Source organism: Sorex araneus, chromosome 2 (assembly GCF_027595985.1).
Source record: "Sorex araneus isolate mSorAra2 chromosome 2, mSorAra2.pri, whole genome shotgun sequence".
NCBI lineage: Eukaryota > Metazoa > Chordata > Mammalia > Eulipotyphla > Soricidae > Sorex > Sorex araneus.
Window position 1 is genome coordinate 103,338,840 of NC_073303.1, and position 23,955 is coordinate 103,362,794.

At 44.2% G+C, this 23,955-nt stretch overlaps 2 protein-coding genes across 4 annotated transcripts in view; one reads left to right on the forward strand and one right to left on the reverse strand.

The window, feature by feature from the left end:
* The window catches only part of NSMCE2 (NSE2 (MMS21) homolog, SMC5-SMC6 complex SUMO ligase), a 253,682-nt gene extending 233,374 nt beyond the window's left edge, over window positions 1-20,308 (reverse strand). Inside the window, exons 1-2 of one of the 2 annotated variants that reach the window (XM_055126045.1) lie at window positions 20,190-20,308; window positions 11,836-12,003 (exon numbers count right to left, since the gene is read on the reverse strand). In XM_055126045.1, the coding sequence (XP_054982020.1) occupies window positions 11,836-11,992 (157 nt within the window). In that variant the 5' untranslated portion in view covers window positions 11,993-12,003; window positions 20,190-20,308. Of the gene's footprint in view, window positions 1-11,835; window positions 12,004-20,189 lie in introns of those variants that run through there. The other variant, XM_004607751.2, reaches the window with a different exon arrangement.
* Window positions 20,309-20,343: 35 nt separating this feature from the next.
* WASHC5 (WASH complex subunit 5) overlaps window positions 20,344-23,955 on the forward strand; it is a 55,127-nt gene continuing 51,515 nt past the window's right edge. Inside the window, exon 1 of one of the 2 annotated variants that reach the window (XM_004607631.2) lies at window positions 20,344-20,489. The gene's annotated coding sequence lies outside the window, so the exon portion shown is untranslated. Of the gene's footprint in view, window positions 20,490-21,031; window positions 21,172-23,955 lie in introns of those variants that run through there. The other variant, XM_055126044.1, reaches the window with a different exon arrangement.

Here is a 23,955-nt window from a genome sequence, read left to right on the forward strand (position 1 = left end):
ATTACCTTAAATAGCAACTCAACGCTGAGCTAAGACAGTCCAAGGGAGACTGGATCCTTGCCTTAAAATCAGATGCAACCTTTGGGTCTATGGTTTCAGAACTGAGTTTAAATGGAGTTAAACTGCAGGATACCCAGTACAGCCCAAAGGGCTGGAGCGTGTGCTTTGCATGCAGGAGACTCAGTTCAGTACCTCATAACCAATCAGCACAGCCAACCACAACCTCAAGCACCAAGAGGGAAGTAGGTTCTGAGTACCACTGGATGGGAAACCTACCAGCCAAAGGATTCAAGGGGTTCACTAAGAGAAGTCCCATAGCACAGTTAGATGTTTACTTGCCTTAAGTTCAGCTTGAGAGGCGAAAGAAGAGAGTTAAGGCACTTGCCTAGCATCCTCGATCCTTGACACCACACGTCCCCTGAGCATACCTGGACACAACCTCAGAGCACAAAGTCAGAAATAGCCCCCAATCTCAGGTGTGGCCGAAAACCCAACTCCTAAAATAAGGGAGTAAATAGATTCAGCTTGACATTACGCCCTTCTTTGAGTGTATTTCAGGTAAACAATAACTGAACTGGTTTGGAAGCTGCCAAACTGGCATCTACAGAGCACTGGAAATTCTTGGTGGGGGAAAAACACCCACAAATTTTGTGTCTGAAAGTGCACTATAGTATATAGTTTAATCCAGACACCAGGTATTGTCCCCCCAGCACCTCCAAGATTGATTACTGAACACTGCCATGTATGGGCCAAATAAAACTACATATATATATATGTTTTATATACATATATACACACATATATATCACATACACATATATGAACATATACACATATAATGTGTATATATGTGTGTGTGTACACACACACAATAGTAGTAAGGAATTAACTGGAAATTTTTTTTACACCAGGGAAACCTGTCACTGTCACTGTCACTGTCATCCCGTTGCTCATCGATTTGTTCGAGCAGGCACCAGTAACATCTCTCATTGAGAGACTTATTGTTACTGTTTTTGGCATATCCAATATGCACGGGTAGCTTGCCAGGCTCTGCTATGCGGGCACGATACTCTCGGTAGCTTTCTGGGCTCTCCGAGAGGGGCAGAGGAATCGAACACGGGTCAGCCGCATGAAAGGTGAACGCCCTGCCACTGTGCTATCACTCCAGCCTGGGGAAACCTGAAGACATGCAAAATAGTTTTTCTAAAGGGCTGGATTTGGGGTGAGGAGCACACCTAGCAGTGCTCAGGGCTTACTCCTGGCTCTGTGCTAAGGGATCACTCCTGGAGTGCTCAGGTATTGTATGTGGTGCTTGGGATTAAACTAGGGTCAGCATCCAAAGATAGGAAATTTAACCCTGCAAAGCAAGTACTTACCTGCTGTACTATCTCTCCAGCCCCAAGAGCTGAATTTTTAATATTTTGCAGGCATAGCCATTATATTTCTAGTATTATAGATACCATAATTAAGTATGCATTTTCAATAGCCTTCATTTACTTAAGTTACGTTTTGCTTTCATTATTGGTCAGTTATAAAAAGTTACATATAAAATACAAACATGGCTTCTAATGTTTTTATTTTTTATTTTTATTTTTTTGCTTTTCGGGTCATACCTGGCAATGCACAGGGGTTACTCCTGGCTCTGCTCTCAGGAATCACTCCTGGCCTCAGAGGACCATATGGGATACTGGGAATCGAACCTGGGTTGGCTGCCTGTAAGGAAAATGCCCTACCCACTGTGCTATTGTTCCAGCCCCTCATGTTTTTATTATCAAAGTGATTACCACCACTATAATTACCTACTTCGAATTACTGCTTCTATTCTATAACACAATTATGGTATAAATTACAGGAGTCAAGGCCAAAAAGTTACCTTCCCAATTAACTACAGCCATGGCTACAAGAAGCAGTTCTCTAGTTGAAGAAATAAATAAAAACATAATACAAATCCAGAAAGTGGGTGCTACAGGGCCAGATAGAACAGCAGGTAGAACACTTCCCTCTCACGAGGCCAATGTAGGTTGGATCATAGATAGTTCCCGGGGCAAAGACAAAAGTGATCCCGGAATGCAGAATGTGGATCTTTCTAAAGAAATAATTCTTATGTATGTTAAGCTGGCTGTGCTGGCATATCAAATTGTTAAAAGAATTTTCAAAAAAAATTGAAACCATAAAAAAAGAATGGGGGAGTAAATTATTATCCATTTTTCATTAAATAAAATGACTGGTAAAAGAATATGAGGGATAAGAGACCAAAGGTTTAGTACATCAGTTAAGGTGCTTGCCTTGCCTTGCATGTAGCCAACCCCTGTATTACGTTTGGTCCTCCAAGCCCCAACAGGAATGTTCTGAGCACAGAGCCAGGAGTAAGCCAAAGGACAGTCAAAGTGCCCCCAAACACCCCCTCAAGCAAACACACACAGAAAACAAATAATTGCATTTTTCCCTTTTATCTATTTATTCACTAAATTTTCAGGTATTAGAATGTCTCACATAAAGAATAAAACTCAATTATTCCACCTCCAGCCCCACAAAAGGACCCAGATTCAGAACAACATTCAGAAGCTTAACAATTGAAAATATGAACATTCTGTTATTTACAGCAACTAGACAACTACCAAACCTTGTGACTTTTAATCTGATGGTGGATCTTCAACATTTAATAAGTTAATTGCTAAAAAGTGAAATTGTTTTCTTGCCTAGATGGGAACTAAGGTAGCAGGGGAAAGGTAATCGGAATACAAACCCCATATATATATAAAGGAGACTTATCATTCAATCAACTCTCCATATTATGTTGTCAAGACTGCAATGTTTTCATGAAAAAAAGAAATTGGGACGCCATCATTTAACAAAAATGGAACTTCATTTCCTGATATGAGTTCTGATGTGGGTGGAATGGGACCAGTACAATGATCCTAGAGATCCCTGCACTTCCCTTGTAATCAAATTCAACCCCCCTTCATGGAGAGAAGGCACTAAAGTCAAGAGTCTTTACAACCTAGGGAAAGTTTTTGAAAGTTAGGTAAGGTTTTTGAAAGCCAAGGTAAGTTTTTGAAAATATCACTAGAGGATCAGACCAAAGCTGATCTGTTTAGAAAAAGCATTCAGCCTCATTTTAGTATTTTTAGAAGGCTGGAAATATAATTAGTAGATAAGGTTCATGCCTGACACAAGGCAAACACAGGTTCAACCCACATGGTTCCCCAAGCACTACCAGAGGTGATCCTTAAGCACAGAGTAAGTCCGGAGAGCTGGCAGGTGTGGCCCCCCACAAAAAAACAAAATGATAATAAAAATAATAAAGGAATGATACATAGCTTCTTTAGGAGGCAAGAACTTAAGGAATGTATAGCCTTGAAACTAGTTTTGCAAGAAGTGTCAAAGGAGCTTCTTAAAAGATAAACTTCTCAGCACTTTGTGATTGAGTATAGTTTTCACTCATGGTACTTATGGTTGCTGTTTATTCCTTGCTTGCTAAGGGATTTAATACTTTGTTCAGTAATGAATTCATTTTGTATTAAATGCACTATGTCTATTCAGGTGACGTTTTTACATCTATAGAGATTTTTATTACAACCTTTTACTTATTAATGCCGATTCTTAAGCATTATCTATATTGTCTAGTGCACTATAGCATATAGCTCAATCCAGACACCAGGTATTGTCCCCCCAGAACCTTCAGGATTGATTACTGAACACTGCCATGCATAGTACAAATGAAACTATACATGTATGTTTCATATACATATATACACACACATATATCACATACACATATATGAACATATACACATATAATGTATGTATATGTGTATATATATGTGTGTGTACACACACACAATAGTAGTAAGGAAATTAACTAGAAATTTTTGGAAATTTTTCTTATACCGGGGAAACCTGAAGACATGCAAAATAGTTTTTCTAAAGGGCTGGGTTTGGGGTGAGGAGCACACCCAGCAGTGCTCAGGGCTTACTCCTGGCAGTGCTCAGGTACCGTATATGGTGCTGGGGATTGAACAAGAGTCAGCATTCAAAGATAGGAACCTTAACTCTGCAAGGCAAGTACTTACCTGCTGTACTATCTCTCCAGCCCCAAGAGCTGAATTTTTAATATTGTGCAGGCAAAAGGATAAAATAAACTTTTCTATTTTTATAGGCCTATTCAGATTTTTCCCTTAAAACTTTCTTAATTCTCCTCTACACTCTTACACTAAATTGTATATCCATAGGATTTCTCTATTTCATGTTACTTTTGAAATGTATTACCACAGAATTATTCACATTATTGGGCTGGAGCGATAGCACAGTGGTAGGGCATTCGCCACTCACACGTCTGACCCGTGTTCAATTCCTCCATCCCTCTCAGAGAGTCAGGCAAGCTACTGAGAGTATTGCATCCGCACAGCAGAGCCTGGCAAGCTACCCGTGGTGTATTCGATATGCCAAAAATAGTAACAACAAGTCTCACAATGAGAGACTTTACTGGTGCCCGTTCGAACAAATCATCAATTTGTTCGAAATAACAGTGCTACAGTGCTATTGCTTTTCTTAATTTATATACTTTAAAAGAAAGATTGATCTTGAAAAACTTTTTTTCAAATTTATTATCAGTTTATATCTTATAAACATCTTATAGCCTACTTCTCCCTCTGGGAGAATCAGCAGGCTACCGAGAGTTTCCTGCCCACATGGGAGAGACTCACAAACTCCTCATGGCGTATTCATATGTCAAAACCAGTAACAATGCTGGGTTTCATTCCCCTGACCCTGAAAGAGCCTCCAATGCGGCATCGTTGGAAAGGATGAACAGGGAGAGGCTTCTAAAATCTCAGGGCTAGGACGATTGGAGATGTTACTGAGACCACTCAAGAAGTTCAACTATCAACAGAATGATGAGAATGATGAGGATGATGAGGATGATGAGGATGATGATGAGGAGAATGATGATGATGATCGGTTTACAATCTTGTGGAATTTCCAAAGTTTCACTTTAATCATCTATATGTGTGCAGGTGCAACCATTTCCACAACAAATTTTATTTTTCAAAAATCTCTATCAAATGGGGGATATAAAGAACAATAATAAGGGAACAACAAATAGCCAATTGATCAGAATTGGATCCTGTCTACCAAACTGAGCTTATATTTGTAGGAGGTGGGGACAGGGATGAGCTGGGAAGGACCCTATAACACCGGAGGAAGCGGGCACTCGTGCTGGGAATGGCGCTGGAATATAAGTATGATGAACAATATTGTAAATCCCGGTATTTCAATAAACATGCAAAATAATAATCATAAAACAAAAAGGACCAGAGAGAAACAGATGTTTTTTCCTCAATAAATCACTATACTCTTCTGAGTTACATAATGCTAAATGCTGCTTCCATGTACAGTTGTCAGATAACTGTAAGCATCATTAGATGAACATGTTCAGTTTCAGTAAATGTAACTGTTTAAGGGCCATGGCTACTGGCATCATTCTGCCAGACTCCAATTTCAACTTCATTGTCACCTTAGAAAAGTGGCTTTCACGAGCTTCCAGCTGGTATACAGTGGGACTAACAATGGTCCCTGGCAAAATTCCTAAGTATGTGACAAATTCAGCTACTAGGCTCCTTCTACTATGATTAACAGCATCATGCCTGTTCCTTAGCCAAGGTTATCAGATGACCTGTGTGACCATAATAAGAGTAAAACCTTTCTGTCCTGTAGCTCCACAAAGGCATAGATCAGGAACACACATTTAGCTAACAGTAAACAAGTTACAACACTAAGGATGGTGCTGGAACTAGAACTTGTCTCAGACTAATTCTAAATCCATGTAATTACATATTAAAATTGTCCCTGTCTCCTAGATTTTTTCCATCCCCAATTAGAAGCTGAGTCTGACTTGGCTTTCTGAATTATTGTCTGCCACTTTGCAACTTTTCCTACATTTCAAGGGTTTCTATTTTGTTTGGGGGGGGGAGGGATGCAGGGGCATGAGGAGAAGCAGAAGGCAAGTTTAAAGGCTACACCCAACATGCATCAGTTCCAGCCTTCTGAGCTCTCTCCCCGGCCCCTAAATCTGAATCATGAGGACACATCCTGTAATTTTGTATAATGAGATGGTCAGAATTTGTAAACCACTTCTGCTGCATGTCAATGATGGCTGTCTCAAAGCAAATGAAATACTTCTTTAATGGAAAAAAATGACCATGGCTATTCAAATTTCAAATCAGACAGATAAATTCCTAAAAATGAACAACACAGGACTGTCATTTCAAAAATAACCTTAACGGTATTTGTTGCTTATGAAGAGTTTTGCTTTGCTTTGTTTGGGGGTTAGAGGGTTTGGGCCACACCCAGCAGTTCTCAGGGGCTACTCTTGGCTCTGCACTCAGGAATCAATCCTGGTGGGTTTGGAGGAACTCACTGGGATCAGGGTTGGCTGACTACAAGTCAAGAGCCCTAACTGCTGGACTATCACTCCAGCACCTGCTTATGTGGAGTTTTGAGAAATAATTAAAATTTTTAAATTTTGTCTTCACCATTATAATTTTTAAAGTTTCTGGGGCTGGAGCAATAGCACAGCGAGTAGGGCGTTTGCCTTGCACGCGGCCGACCTTGGTTGATTCCCAGCATCTCTTATGGTCTCCCAAGCACCGCCAGGAGTAATTCCTGAGTGCAGAGCCAGGAGTAACCCCTGTGCATCACTGGGTGTGACCCAAAAAGCAAAAAAAAAAAAAAAGAACTCTATGGTCTAAAAAGAGAGGATTTTAAACTCTGGCCTCTGAGCCAATTACACTCCACTGCCAATAGTAAAGCAGGTTTGATCTGAATATAAGCAGGCCTGGTCACTTACATACCCTTCCAAATGGTTTTCCCAGCTCTACAGCTGAGCTGCCACAGCACAGTAGCGGCTCAAACTGCAGGGCCCACAAAGTTAAAGAAAACTGCTACGAAGAAAGAGCAATTATGAGACAGACTTTGCCACCCCTGCTCTGGAGCACAAACGCTTCAAAAATTGAAATGTATAATTCTTTTTCTCTTTTAATAAGGACCACACCACTGCGGAAGGGCTGGTGTGGTGGAAAGCTACCTACTGAAGACAAGTCTCGGTTTCGGTTGCCTTTGGGCACTTGTATTTCCCTGTTTCTTCGTATCCTGCATATGAGAAAGACCATCTGTGCCCGTCCCTACTCTTCTGACTTCACTCGGCATGAAATTCCCTAGCTCCATGCACACAGCAGCAAATTACATGATTTCATTTTTCCTTAGAGCTGAATAGTACTCTACTGTTTTGTATGCATCAGTCATCTGATCTTGGACACTGGGGTTGCTTCCAAATTTCCACAATTGTGAACAGTGCTACAATGAACATAGGAATGCGGATGTCTTTTTGAGTTTTTGGACTCCTGGGGCATATGCCCAGAAGTGGAATTGTTGAATCATAACAATTCCTAGCTTTTTGAAAAGTGTGACATTGTTGACCCAGAAGGTTGAACCAGTCAACATTCCCAAATGAGGGACCCTTTTTCCCCACATCCATGTCAGCACTGAGTGTTTTTGTACTTTGTGATATGTCAGTCTTATTGGTATGAGATGGTATCTCATTGTTTTCATTTGCATTTCCCTGATGATAAAAATGATATGTAGCACTTTCTCATATACCTTTTGGGCACATGTATGCCTTCTTTGAGCAAGTTTCTATCTATTGTTTCCCAAAATTTTGATGGAATTGTTCTGCTGAGTTTTACAAGTGCTTTATATATCATTGGATATCAGCCCTTTATTGGATAGGTGGTAAGCAAATATTCTCTCCCAATCTGTGGGGTATTTTTTTATTCTGGCAATTGTTCCCCCACAGAGCACAAGCTTCTTAGTTTGATACAGTCCCATTTGTGTATCTTTGTTTCAGTTTGCTGGTCAATAGTTTCAAATCATTGAAAATACCCTGACTTCAATGACATGAAACGTTCTGCCTATGTTTTCCTCAATGTAATTTATAGATTTAGGTCTGATAGTCACGTCTTTAACCTATTCTGATATGACTTTTATGCATGGTGTGATGTAGGGATCTGATCAATAACTTATTTTCTTGCACATAACTGAAGTCTTTTCCCCAGCACCATTTGTTGCACTTTCCTTTTTCTACTTCATATTTTTTACACTCCCTTTCCTAGTTCTACTCTATATTTTTTGCTCCTTTACTGAAGGTTAGTGTTCATATACCTGAGGACCTGTCAAACTCTCAATTCTACTTTATTGATCTAAAAGTCTACCCTTATTCCAGCACCATACTATTTTTTTTTTTATAAATCTTGTGAAGAACTGGGACATTTTATTTATTTATTTATTTATTTTTGCTTTTTGGGCCACACCCAGCAATGCTCAGGGGTTACTCCTGGCTTTGCACTCAGGAATTACTCCTGGCAGTGCTTGGGGGACCATATGGGATGCCGGGGATCGAACCCGGGTCGGCCGCGTGCAAGGCAAACGCCCTACCCGCTGTGCTATCGCTCCGGCCCCGCACCATACTATTTTTGATAGGTAAAGCTTTATAGTGCAATCTGAAGTCTGGGAAGGAGAAGCCTCCCATCTCTTTTTTCCTAGGATTGCTTTGGTTATTCAAAAGGAAGAAGAGTTTAACTTCTCACTCTATGCAGATCACATGATACTATAGTCTTTAGAAAATCCCAAAGACTCCACAAAAAAGGTCCCAGAAACAATAGACACAGAACATGCATGTAGAAAAGTAGCAACAGAATACAAAAATACAGAACTAGAAACAAGGCCATCAGCTACTATAAATATGCCCCATACACTCAAGAATACAAGAGGAATCATGACCCTATTGAAAAAAGTGAAAGACAGAAGATCCCACTCAGAAATTGATGATCTATTGGGGCTGGAGCAATAGCACAGCGGGTAGGGCGTTTGCCTTGCACGTGGCCGACCCGGGTTCGATTCCCAGCATCCCATATGGTCCCCTGAGCACCGCCAGGAGTGAGTCCTGAGTGCAGAGCCAGGAGTAACCCCTGTGCGTTGCCAGGTGTGACCCAAAAAGCAAAAAAAAAAAAAAAATTGATGATTTATTGAACTGAAAATACAGTATCTGAAATTAAATACCTACTGGATAGATTTAAAAGCTTAGACACTATGAAAGAGGAGACTAATGAAAATGAGGTCTTAGCAACAGGAATGATTTCAAATTGAAGTCACAGAGAAAAAGGCAAAAGGCAAAAAGGATCAAGTCTGTTACTTCCAACGCAGTTTAAATACATATGACTAAATTTCTGAAAGGAAAAGGGAGACGGAAAGCAAAAATATCTGAAGAAATATTAGCAGAAAATTTTCCAAATTTGATCAGAACTATACACCCACAAATTCACAGAACTCAAAAAACACCAAAGCAGAATTAATAAAGAAAATCACACCAAAGGGCTAGAATGAAGGTCCAAAGGGCAGGAGCTTTGCATAGTTGGGGCCCAAATCAATCCTGGTATCACAGAGTGTGAGTTTCAAAAGAAAAGCACGGAAACACGGGACTCGAGTGTTCAGTGGCTAAGAACCGTTCCCCTGGCTGGCCCATGACAGACGGACGAATGACCAGGGGAAGGGAGAAACAGGGCCCCAGGCTGGTTGGTAATCCAATTTATTTCTCTCTCCTCCCCAGCATAGCCCAATCTCTCCCCTTACAGCACAAACATAGTCATAGTTTTGCTCTTAGTCCCAGACATCATACTTCCCTCATCCTCATCACTGTATCAGTTATCCTGTTGTTCATCGATTTGCTTGAGCAGGCACCATTCATCCCAGCCCTAAAATGTTAGCAGCGTCTACTAACTCGTCCTTCCAAACGGTGGCGTATTGGAGGCTCTTTCAGGGTCAGGGGAATGAGACCCGTTATTGTTACTGTATTTGGCCACAAATACACCACAGGGAGCTTGCCAGGCTCTGCCATCCTCATCCTCACAGTCCTTATCATAGTTCTCATAGTCCTTATCTTCATTAGAGTCCCCACTCTGCTCTTATAGCATAGTTATATAGAAATTGTGAAGGGTAGGGTATACACAGGTGGGGTTGAACATTGTCACAACATCCAAAATAAGGTAAAGCCACTCCTTCAGGGGAACTTCTGGGAGATTAACTCAAAGACAAAATTTCATCTGAGGGTTCAGCACTCCAGATTACTAGGAGATCCGCTCAAAGGAGGAATTCCATTTAAGGCATAATGTTTTTGCCTTTCCTCAGCTAGTAATCCATTTAAACAATCACAGTAAATTTACTTATAATATTTCTACTCATTTTGTATGAACACAGTAAGAAATATATTCAGTTTAAAGGTTGGTTCTTTCTGGGGACATCTCGCTACATATTCCAGACTACAGTCCTCAGGCCAGGTTACTCTTTCCTAGCCCCAGCAGGGTCCTTATTCGGTTACTTCCTTTTGGGTCATGACAGAATTTGTTCCATCACCATGCTCTTAACTTATATACTTCTTATGGCTCTTAGCTTGTCCCTTTCCGATGCCAGGGTAGCTTACAGCCTACCCTTTGTTCATCCAGTCCCTTCGTCAGGACCCTCCTTTTGGGGGTGTTAGGAAGTAATGGCAACTGAGGCTTAAGTCAGGTAAATATGATGAATGCCCAGAAGTAATATTATTTGGAGCAAATTAACTCCCACATTACAAAGCATAGCATCAAGTGTCTTCCTGTGTCTATACAAAAAAGCCACTGCTAAATATAAATGATGCAAATGATATAAAGGAAAGAGAAAAGCAATATAGGATTATTATTGCTTGATGGAACTGGGTGTGCCTCAGGGACACTATTGTGGGAGTAACTCAATAAACCTAAGCTCCCTGCAGGAGCAACAAGGACAAACCAATGTTATCCATCAACAGGGACCCCCTAAGCACTGCTGTAAAGCTGTTAAGTATCTCCGAGCACTGCTGGGCATGACCTCAAAACCAAAAACAAAAAAATAAAACCAAACCAAGAATCATAACAATGAAATTAGTGATAACAAAGAGAAAACAACGGAAAATATTATGTTGGTCAAACCTAATCCAAATAAAAAAGATAACTTCAATCTACTCAAACATTTCTGGTAGGATGAGAAGGCTAGTTCAAGGGACTGAGCACATGCTCTGCATGCAGCAGGCCCAGTACAATGCCCTGTACTACAAGGCCTCTTGAGTACCACATCATTGAACTGGTGCAAAAATACAAACAAAGTTACAACAAATACCTGGGGCCAGAGAAATAGCACAGGTGTTAAGGCACTTGCCTTGCCATCTACCCCAGCTCTATTCCTAGCACTCTGGCACTGCATGAGCCCCAAGCACAGAGCCAGGAACAGCCCTGTTAGAACTGCTGAGGCCCAACATCCCAAAAGCACACACAAATTTTGGTGAAGTATATCGAGCTGAACTGCTCTCATTTTGTAGTAATCTTTGCTGATATCCCTAACATAGTCTATCAGGTAATTAAGCACAAGCAAAATACAGCTGAGAGTTACTGTAAAATCCACTGCTACACTGTTCAGCTCACAAATGGCCAACACTAAAGTCAGGATTCTTCGTGTTTTATACCCCATTAATTGTTAATGCAATTTCTAGAACACGTAATTGTTCGGACACACATGAATGAGTTAAACTCAATTTGTCCTCAGTACATTGCTCTATGGGCCAAAGAACATGATGATGAGAAGGCATAGCCAGAAGGACTAAATAATTGTTCCCAAGCTGGGTTACAAGGTAAGCCTTATCACTAGCACAAAAACAATGCCACCACCCATCTGGGAACTACCTCATAGCAGAACACAAAACAAATTTGCATTACTTACTCTGAGTTTCCACAAGATCCAAAGCAACACTAGAAGCTGTGTCCATTCCGGAGCTGATGCAGGCCTGGAAGTTCTTCAAGGAGGAGAGAGCGGATTCTACACCGCTGAATGATATAAAACCAGTTGAACCTGAATTTGAACTGGAACGCCCTGGCATCTTGAAATTACCTGAGTTTCAAACACAACAAAAGCAAGATTTACGAGTCAGAATAACTGCACAGGAAAATAAGTTTGCTGCAAATAAATACAAGAACGTGCCCACTATCCTACTGGCAGCACACTATCATCTATATCAAATACCTCTTGGGAGGATATCAAAACATTGTGCTATCATTGGGCCACCCAACACAAATGTACTCAACAGAAGGGGAGCGGGAATGCCTTTTGGTGGTTTTTTTGTGGGTTTTTTTGTTTGTTGTTGTTGTTGTTGTTGTTGTTGTTGTTGTTGTTGTTTTGGCGAGAGAGGGGGATTGGTCTGGTTTGGGGGGGGGCGGTTGGGGGTTTGTTGTTGTTTGGTTTGGGAGCTATACCTGGTGGTGCTCAGGGCTTACTCCTGGCTCTGAACTTAAGAATTACTTCTGGCAGTGCCCAGTGCACCATATGGGATGCTGGGGATTAAACGTGGAGGATATACACCCTACCTGCTGTACTATCACTCTGGCCCAAATGTCTTTTATTTGAGGGAAGCAGCATACTTCCCAAGCAGTGATCTATGACTGCCAGTCAACTAGGCTAGTGGTTCCATGATGGTACAAGAAATCAAACCAGGGTCGGCCACATGCAAAGCATATGACTTAATCCCTGGATCTCATTGGTCCCTTAATGTCTTCATTTTCACAAAGGGATGTAGGCTAAGGATGTACTTCAGAGCATTTGCCTTGCATGTGTGAGGGCCTCATTCAAGCCTCAGCACTGGAAAAGAGGAACAATAAAAAAGGAAAAATACCCTCTTCCAAACAGTCCCTTACACTGAGGAATTCTACTATAGCATAATTCTTTAAAATCCAAAACAGAAATGGATTGGGGAGAAGCATCATGTGCTCACAATACATTTTTTATACAAACAAAAAATAATAAAATTCTTTTATAAGGACTTTGAAAACCTGCCATTTTTTAAGTTCTCTGAGACATATGCTTTAAGTATAAAAGCAGTAAAATATATTTATTCCTAACAGTTCATCTAGTTTTAACAGAGTTCTAGATCTGTTGAGATTTTAGTCTATATAATACAATTTTTAGAGAAAGAGTTCGGTTATCATCTTCAGAGTAAACACTCTGTGACACATACCTTCAACCTGTGGACCAAAAGTTGGAGAGTGCAGTGGATAAAGTTCTTGTCCTAAACATCATCAAGCTGACTTCAATCCCTGGCACCATATATGGTACCCCAAGCCCCACTAGGAGTGATCCCTGAGCACAGAGCCAGGAGTAAGCCCTGAGTAGAGTGTGACCCAAACAAAATCGTAACTTTTGGACTGCTTTAAGTAAAACTGTACACACACACCTTTGCTTCATTAAGAAACTGCCTGCTCACTATTCACAATAGCCAGAATCTATTCACCCAAGTGGCTGAGAACAGATGACTAGTTAAAGAAACTGGTACATCTACATAATGGGATACTATGCAATCACCAAAAAATGAAGTCATGAAATTTGCTTATAAATGGATGGACATGGTGAGTGAAATTAGTCAGAAAGAGAGGAGGAAAGGGACAGACATAGAATGATTGCACTCATTTGTGGTATATAAGAAAAATATAGTATGAGACTAATACCCAAGGACAAGTGCTAGGGGAGAAGACAGTTGGAATAGAGAAGGGACCACTATGTTGGAAATGATCACTCTGAATAAGAACTGAGTGCTGAAAGTAGGTAAAAGAACAAACATAATAACTTCTCAATACCTGTAATGCAAACCATAATGCCAACAGAAAAAAGGAAGGGGGGAGGGGAGGAAGGGGAAGGGGACGGGGAGGAGGAGGAAGAGGAGGAGGAGGAGGAGGAGGAGGAGGAGGAGGAGGAGGAGGAGGAGGAGGAGGAGGAGGAGGAGGAGGAGGAGGAGGAGGAGGAGGAGGAGGAGGAGGAGGAGGAGGAGGAGGAGGAGGAGGAGGAGGAGGAGGAGGAGGAGGAGGAGGAGGAGGAGGAGGAGGAGGAGGAGGAGGAGGAGGAGGAGGAGGAGGAGGAGGAGGAGGAAAAAAAGAAGGAAAGTGCCTGCCATGGAGGTCAGGGAGGGAGTGGGTAGGTGGGTGGGGGGAGGAGACATTTGTGGTGGAAAATGTACACTGGCGGATGAATGGGTGTCAGAATATTGTATAACTGAAATTCAACCATGAACTGCTTTGTAACTGTGTATCTCGTGGTGATTCAATTAAAAATATTAAATTCACTATATCACTGTCATCCCGTTACTCATCAATTTGCTCGAGCGGGCACCAGTAATATCTCCATTTTTTTTTTTTGAGACTTGTTGTTACTGTTTTTGGCATATCGAATACACCAAGGGTAGTTTGCCAGGCTCTGCTATGCAGGCAGGATACTCTTGGTAGCTTGCCAGGCTCTCCGAGAGGGGCAGAGGAATCAAACCTGGGTCGGCCTCATGCAAGGCAAACGCCCTACCACTGTGCTATCGCTCCAGCCCTACCTGCTATCCAGTCCACTGAGACTAGCCAAGTAGAGAGAATTCATACAGGCTCAGAGAAATGGCAAGGCCGTAGAGCAGCAGAAAGGTATTTTTTTTTTAGACTCATACAGACAGTAGTAGGAATTAAGGCTCTGCCCTAACAACTTAGTGATCATGGGCTGAAACCACTCTGAATTCCGGCTTCACTTTAAAATGGGGGTGGGGGGTACCCATAATGTGGTTTAGATCAGCTACTGAAACTTGCTCTTAACTGAGTATTCAGACTCCACTCCCTTCCCCTCCTTCTACCTCCCTTCTCCAGCACCCACCTGGCTCTGTGCTCAACAACCTTGCAGTGCTAGGAACTGAACCCAAGTCTCCTGCAAGCAAAGCCTGTGTTTCAGGATTCAGTCCACTGAACTGACCTGCCCTTTCATAAGTAAGAAACTATGTGGTATCTCTGGCATTTCTGAGCTGTTGCCACAACCTTCATCTCACATCTGAACGACTGTATCTGTCTCTCAACTATGGTTCCTTTTAATCAGATTCAATCATATATGAGTGTACTGGGTGCCCATCAGGTCAATCATTAAATTCATTTTAAAAGATAGAGGGCACAACATTAAACTGTCAATCTCGGGGGGGGGGGGGTGGATCGATAGCACAGCGGGGAAGGCGTTTGCCTTGCACGCGGCCGACCCGGGTTCAATCCCCGGCATCCCATATGGTCCCCCAAGCACTGCCAGGAGTAATTCCTGAGTGCAAAGCCAGGAGTAACCAACCCCTTGAGCATCGCTGGGTGTGACCCAAAAAGAAAAAAAAAAAAAAAACCTGTCAATCTCAGCCAAGTTTTGCCAGGAGTGGCCCCAGAGCCCTGAGCACTTGAAGGCTCCCTGTCGCCATAAAAAAAGGGAAGGAGATAGGAAATAACTAAGGAAGGAAATAACTAAAATTCCAGTTACTTGTGGGGTACTAGGTCTATGATAAATATCAATAAAGTATTGTTAAAATTTTAAATTAAATTTATTGTGGCTTAAATCATTCTGTTGACTAGCAAGTAGGTTTTGGAATGCTGGATAGTGTAACCCTGTTGCCCAAAGAACTAGTACAGGTGGGCCTGGAGAAGTCAAATAGGACTTCTATTTTTATCTATATCCAAAAATCAACCTTCGAAATCAAGATTTGAAACATGGCAATTTGTTACATGTTAAAATCCCAATGGAGTAAAAATAACTTGATGTTATTTTCTGGGTCCTTCTGTAGAATCAAAATTTCACCAGCAGCCAGACAGTATAGAAGGTAAGAAGCTTGCCTTGTTAACAAGTGACTCCAGATCAAATCCCCTTCAACATATATGGTCCCCGGAACACAGCCAAGGACCATTCCTGAGCTGGCTGTCATGAACAGTCCCTGAGTGCCTGGGTGTGACCCAACCCTCCCCCTCACCCAAACACACACAAATTTCACACATAACGAGAGAAAATAAAATATGACTATGATAAAAATAAAAAGCCAATGATGATGCTTTAAATATCAGTTTTGGTTTATTTTCTTTACTACACAAAACAATTTGAGATAACATACACAGAAAAAATATAAACATGGGCAATTAAGATAAAGTAATATAAATTCACAAAAATCAGGAACAAAAAACAGATTAAGAAAACCGAGCAAAGATATGAGAACATCTGAAAAGAATCAGGTGGTCCTCTTTAGGATTCAACAAACACCAAATTGTACTATACAAAGTACTAAATTGTAAATACAAATTTGACTCTAAAGGCTGGAGAAGTAGTATAGGAGGTAAAGTACCTGCCCAGCACGTGCACAACCCAAACTCAAATCCCCAGCACAGCCAGGGGTCACTCCTGAGCACAGGGCCAGCAGTAACCCCCCCGAGCACACCAAGCGTGGCTCCCAAACAAAAAACAAAACAAAACAAAAAAACAACTGAGTATCAACTTAAAATAGAAAAATTAAAGTGAAAGCCATGGAATTCTTTCTTCATTAAGATGAAGTACACCAAATATAGGTAGGAAGACTTTCCACAGCATATATCAGCTAACACATAGCTAGTAACTGCCATACTGAACAACACTCTCAAAATTCCTCACAGCACACACAGTGGTGAGCTTAGGCGTCCCCCTAGGACAGGACGCAGCGCAGACACCAGCTCGGGGCCCACCAATCCCATTTCCTCTTCAACCTTGTCTTACAGCTAGAACACGGTTGCAGCCTTCCTTGCCTGGTGAGTCCATCCTGTTCAAGCCACTTAGGACTGCATGGTGCTGGTGGAGCAGCTTAACTTCTCTATCTTCACTTTGTCCCTGTGTAAAAAGGAGATTCACTATCTCACAGCATTACTGTTAGGATGAACTTCTATACTTTTCTTAAACTTGCCTGACCTAGAATCCATTGACCAACAATCAGTTTACTTAAATACGAACTTATCGAGACCATCTCAGACCTAATGGTTCAGTCTCCAGTGAACACACTGAAGTAAGTTTATCTTATTTGCGGGAAAGATGGAGTGTCTCGTCACAGAGCTCAGGAAGCTCGGGGGCCCCCACTCTTGGCTAAACAGGCCAGAGGTTCTGAGGGCAATGGATGTCCCGCTGCTTGGGCCCTGCAGCACCTGAGGTAACCAGACCTCCACAGGAGGGCTGGGAGGCCCTCCAGAGCCACACCTGGCAGTGCTCAGGGGCCTCCAAAGCTACACCCAGCAATGCTCAGGGGATCACAAGATACTGGGTCACTGTCAGCCACAAGCAAGGCTTGAGTCCTCTTATGCTGTACATCTGACCCCAGGAAACTAATTTCACAGAGCACCCAAAATATTCCCTAATCAAGCAACGTGGAGAACACTGAAATAATTATGTTCCGTGTCCTCCTCCCTCTCCCCACTGCACCCCAATTCACATTTTAGCCCTAATCTCCCATGTAATGGTACCTGGAGAGAGGGTCTTTGGGAAAGGACTAGGTTTCGATGAGAGAGAGGTGGGGACTCAAGATGGGATCTAGTGCTTCATCAGAAGAGAAAAGAACACTGGGTTCACTCTCTCACTGCATGGAAGGGCACCACAGAGGGTACAGCAAAAAGGTTGCTGCCTGGAACCCAAGAGATCCCTTGCAGGGTTACCACATACAGGCATCCTGATCTGCAATCTCCAGGCTTCCAAACTGTGAGAAATACATTCCTGTAGTTTAAATCACCAGACCTTGGTATCTCTCAGTAGCAGCATCAGCTGCTTTATATGCAGACACGACATATATAAGGATCAATATAATCTGTAACAAATAGAAAGTTTCTACCACATCGTAGCCTTCCTTATTATGTGACTGAAAAAAAAATCACATTATTTCAATGAAAATCTGTACCTGCGAAGAGGTGGGGAAAGCTCCCCTTTGCAATTCTGATGTATTTCAAGGACAAAAAGTCTGAGAAGCAATGTGGACAGAGAAAATGGAGCAGCTACACTCTACTGACCTGCTTTCCTCTCCAAGTATAGCTAAGTACTCACCAACAGGAACACCTTCCACAACAAAGACTCACCTCCTGACCTGAAAAGTCAATAGTGTGATGCTGGTGAGACCCGGGTTTAGGATCACGCTGATCTTTAACTACTGGACTGAGTCTCCAAGAACACTTAGAATTTGCTCGTGTGCTTCCTGAACATCTTCCCAGCAAGTCCAAAATCAAGTCTCCCACATGGTCAGCGTCCGGTGAGGCCAATTTTTGTGGGCCTGAATGCTCTGTGCCTTTCATCAGGCTGCAGGGCAGCCATGGGAGCTCTATGGAGATCCTTTAATAAAGTCACAAGTCCTATCATGTGGGCTCCATTCCTGTGACCTTATCACCTCCACAGGTCACCTCCTAAAACCATCACCCTGACATTAGAATTTTCATAAGGTAAGTGGGAAAGTATTGTACACTATATAAAGTGTATATGTGTGTGTGTGTTTATCAGTGTGTATCATAGTAGCAGTGTCTAAGAGTGTTTGCAGGCAGAATTCACTTCTAAGCTAATGTGGAAATAGCACTCCCCCCTCCCCCGCCCCTCCCTCCATCCTAGCTAGGTTCCCTGTTATCTGTCTGTGAAGCCCAGCATCAACTCTGGGCAGAAAATCCACTGGCATTGTGTTTCTCTCCTTTCCATCTCTGGGAGACCCTACAGGTTCAGCCAGAGCACAACTCCTTTGCCAAGTGGCAAAATTACATCTTTCCCTAAGAACCCCTCTCTTACCCAAGCAACTGCTTGTTCCCTCCCTCCTCCTACTGGCACTCAGGTGCTTGTTCAAAGGCAGTCAAGATTGAAAGCAGAGAACTGGAAACAAGAATACTGAATTCAGTAAAGACTTTATTTAAGGAATGGAAGGGCAAGACAGGGAAGCTGATGCCTAGGTGTCCTTAAGTAGGAAGCCAAAGAAAAGTTTAAAAAAAAAAAACCTCTTTTTATATTCTTTTTACTCAAGGAATGGGTGACATGCACTGTCTGCCCTGGGCTTAAGACATCCCCAGATGGGAAGACAAAAGGGCTGGGGATGGGCAGGATTACGGAAAGGATTATTTTCTAGATATCCCCGGTGCAGAAGGAGGACCTGTTCACTAGAATTGAACTGCGGAGCCATTCTTTCTAATCGTACCCTCATTTCTTCTTATCTCTATATTGCTCCGTGCTCCCCACTGACCCCACTCCCCAACACACACACACACACACACACACACACACACACACACAGGTGCAGAAGGAGGACCTGTTCACTAGAATTGACCTGCGGAGCCATTCTTTCTAATCGTACCCTCGTTTCTTCTTATCCTTATATTGCTCCGTGCTCCCCACTGACCCCACTCCCCAACACGCGCGCGCGCGCGCGCGTACACACACACACACACACACACACACACACACACACACACACACACACACACACACACACCCTCCCCTAACTGATCCTGCACAGCCCAGCGTGACCTGGACTCTTCCTCTACCCACATTCGCCCTCCATACCCCAACACACACACATACACACACACACACACACACCACCTCCCCTAACCACACACACATACACACACACACACAGCTTTCCTTCTACCCACATTCGCCCTCCATACCCCAACACACACACAGCTTTCCTAACTGATCGTCCATAACCCATGACCTGGACTTTCTGCCCACACCCTTCCATGCTCCACTGCGCGCGCACACGCACACACACACACACACACACACACACACACACACACACACACACGCTACGTTCTAAAACCCATCACCAAAGATCCGCTCGCTTGATCCTACAAACAACCCCAACCAGAAGGCGGGCAGACTCGATGCCACCTCGCCCAGCTCCCCGCGCACACACGACAGGTGACGGGGGGGCTGCTGCGCCCGTAGGAAACGCCGTGTGCGCACGGGATGCCACCAACAGGTGCCCGGGCGCTTCGTTCTCGTCCTCGTCAGAGCTGCCGATCATTTACCTTTCACAGAGGGAGAACAACGACGGAAACGGACGGCCCGCGGAGTTTCTTCCAACGTCCCCCCGCCCGGGGCCCTGCCCCTCACGCCAAACCCGGGGGAGTCGCAGCAAGAATTCCTCGGGATCCTCCCCCTCACGCTCCCGGGGCTGAGAACGCGGAACGGGTTGGGGACCGCCCCGAAGCTCACTGCGGGCGCGGGGCCGACCCTTGCCAGCTCCGAGGGGAAAGGGACCCCTCCGCCCCCCGCCTTACCTGGCGGCCGACCCGCTCAGACTATTCAGCTCTCGGCGAACCAACTCCCCACTGGCTCGGCTTCCAGGGGCGGAAGCCAGCGAGCGCGGGCTCTGGCGTCATCAACCGTCGCCCGCCCGCGGATCACGTGCTGCCCCGCCCTCGCCCCGCCCCCTCGGCTCACGTGACGGGCCGGGAGCCGCCGAGGCGGAAGCCGGGGCCGGCGGGCTGGCGAGGCGAGGGCTGGGGCTCGGAGCCTTTCCCCGAGCGCGCGCCGCGGCCGGCCCTGCGCGTGCGCCCTGGCGCGGGGCGCCGTGACAGGTGAGTCGGGGAGTGCGTGCGGGCGCCCGTCGCCTCGGCAGCCCCCGCCGCCGCGCCGGCCGGGCCGGGTGCGGGGCTGCTCTGCCGCGTGGGGTGGAGTCTGCGGAGCCGGGAGCCCGACGGGGAGCTTGGATGGGGCGGCTCGGGAGCCGGAGGAAGTGATGAGGTTCCGCTGCCCGCGCCCGCCGGAGCCCGCAAGTTTCCGGGAGCGGCGGCGCCGGGGCGCGGGGGTCTCCCTCCACCGACGCCCCTCCCGCCACCGCCGGGCGCGGTATCCGCGAGCGCCCTTCCCGTCGGACCCCCGTGGAGTAAGTTCGGACTGGGCCAGGAGCTGAGCGAGTCTTGGCCCCTCTCCGGGAGCTCCTGGATTCCCGCAGCGAGGATGTGCCGGTGCCAAAGTCTTTCGCACCTCGGGGGGCAAAAAATAAGAAATGAAAAGGTCCCTGAAAAGTATCTGCGTCGGGGACTGCAGGGGATGGTGACACGGGAGCCGGGAGCCGAGCCCAGAGCTCCTAGCAGCCTAGGTGGTGGGGCCCGAGGGGGTCCGCCGCCTCTGCCCCAGTCCCGCACCTGCCCAGGTTTTCTTCCTGCGTCTCTGCTCGGGATCCGTGAAATCAAGCCGGAAGGATCGGCTTCCTTCTAGAACTCCTAGGCGACTTTTCCCGTGGTCGACAGCCTTCATGTAGGTTGTGTTCCTGGTTAATGGGTTTGTGGAAATCATTCATTATGGCTCTGAAGTTTGGAGGATAGGATAAAAGTGGGTTGATTTTGTCCCCTGAGTGAGGTAAGCTGTGATTGGCCCTCCCTGCAACCCTTTTCTTTCCTTCAGAATGCAGTTCTGGGCGCTTGGGGCAGTGGGTGGGGTACTGCATGCTTCCACTATCTGACTTTTACCTCCCAGTCTGAAAATCACAATTCCCTGGGAACTCTTGAAAAAGAAGGTTACCAGACTCTTGTCCCTCATTCATAAAGGAAAATTAGGGCATGGGGCGGATTCGATTTCATTCCATGTCACATAGTGAGAAGAAAACTGGCTTTTGTAGTTTTGCTTCATCCTGAACACCCTTGGAAGGAAGATATGATGTAGTTTCCTCTATAGCATGTATTGGCACCTGGACCTAGTGTGATTGTTTGTTGTTTGTTTTGTTTTAAGCACAGCTAAGTCTTAACTCTGTAAAGCCACCTCCAGCCATGGCTGCTACATGGTTGGGCATCTGTCCTATTAGGTCTTAAGCTCTTAGATTCTGTCTAGGCCAGTTTTTCAGCCAGCAGTGGAGCTGGTTTTCAGATTCTCTGACCAATTAAAGATTTGAAAGTTTACCGTATATATAACTTGGGTAAGAATTTAGGAATGGAAATAAGACATAAAAAATCTTGGCTTCTCTCAAAAATCTGTCATTGTCCCAGACCTCCCTGACCAAATGCTTATTGATGCTGAGACTATCTGCCCCTCTGTTTGTGGGGGAGGAAGAAGGTAGGTAATAGTCCATATCCCACTGGAATGTTCTGGGTTACTTTGGTGATCTTCAGAGAACCTCTTAAGGGCCTTTTCTGTCCATTGTTCATTATTTCACCCCATGGCTCATTTTCCAAACCAGACCATACCAGTACACACACAAAAAAAAGTGCCTTAACGAGAAAGCATCACCTGGGGCTGGAGCGATAGCACAGCGAGGAGGGCGTTTGCCTTGCACGCACCCAACCCGGGTTCGATGCCCAACATCCCATGTGGTCCCCCAAGCACTGCCAGGAGTAACCCCTGTGCATCGCTTGGTGTACCAAAAAAGAAAAAAGAAAGAAAGCACCGCCTTTCCCATTTAAAAAAAAAAAACTTAAAAGGACTTGTTAAAAATTTATGTGTTGAAAGATATTATAGCAGCATTCTTTAACTTATTGCGCTTGTGCACTGGTACCTGACCTGCATGTCAGTCCACGGACCAGCGGTGATGACCCAGGCCTTAGACCAATGGTTTTTAATCTTTCTACACCCCCAGAATGGTAGTTGAAGAACGCTGTAGTTTAGGATACCTTTATATTATAGACAGCTCTAGTGGCTTTTCCTCTATTCCTCCTGTAATTCCCAGTTCCATCCGCTGCCCCTAATCTCTGCTTCTGTCCATTGCTCATGCCACACCAGCCTCATCTGCTGCTTTACTATTAAGTCCATGTGCCACCTTGCCTTGGAGCCTTTCCTTTTGCTTATAATCTCTGCAAGCAATGCCCTTCTCCCAGAAGGCCTGTTGTTTAAAAAAAATAAAAGATAGTGACTTGATAAAGATTTGGTTCCTTCGTAGTCTCTAGTTAGGAATCAGAGGTGGCTTAGCTGCATGCCTTGACTTTGGCACTTCAGAGGCAGTAGTTAAGCTATAAAAGGTCTCATCTTGGAGCAGGCTGGGAGCCCTGTGAGTTGAGAAACAGCACCAATGCCTTCTTCATGGCCATCTGAATTCCAGTTTCCTTACTTATTTACTTTGTCCCCAGACTTTCATGATGGTGCCCAGTGCTGCAGGAAACATCCTTGCACCTCCATCCTTTAAAGTTGGTACTTGACTTTGTCCCAACTAAGTATGACACAGGCCAGGATTTGTATCTTAAATTTCAAAAAAGGGTGCTGGTCTGGTGTAGCACAAGAGAAATGATTCAGATTTCACAGTAAGGAATTTCTTCTAGCTCAGCAACAAGAAGATTTGTAGCCATTGCCAATGCAAGGAAAGTGATTTTTGACAGTTACGTTAGTTACTACTTCCTTCTCTACTGATGAGTTAAGGATCTTTACCCTCATTTATTTATCATTTGGATTGCCCTTCATGAATAAGCCATTGTATCCACTGCTCCTTTTTTGTTCCTCTCAGGCTGTTGATCCTCTTAGCTTGTGAGGTCACGTGCATGTTTCAAAAATCAATTTATTGTCTGCCTTCTGCATTCCAAATTTGTCTGCCAAATGTTTTGCCATAGAGAAGTATTTAAATATTAGGTACTAAAAAATATTCTTCGCAGTTTTTCATTTTCTTCCCCAGTGCGTAGGTGTTGCTGCTTTATTCAAGATCAGTCAGGGTAAGAATTCTTTTCCAGACACCTCAGAAGGTTTCAGTACTGTTCATTTGTTTTGTTTTGGGGGCACACTCAGTTATGCTCAAGAAAACACGCAGTACCAGGGCTCTCATTTGCAAAGCAGACACCTGCCCAGTGACCATCTCCCTGAACCTCCGTATTGAACATTTCATGTGGTGCCCTTTGCTTCTTCTTAACCCACACACTAGTACTTCAGTTTCCTCTCTGATCTCCTGCTTCAGAGCTCATGACCAAGCAGGGATCACCTTTTCCTGTTATTTGTGCACTTTCATCTTTGCCATTGCCAGAAATTAAGTGGAGCACAGTGAAAATGAAGATAAATGTTATAGGGGTTTTATTTCTTTGCTGCTGTCTTCTACAAGACTCAATGTTTTCAGTCTTGGCTTCACATCAC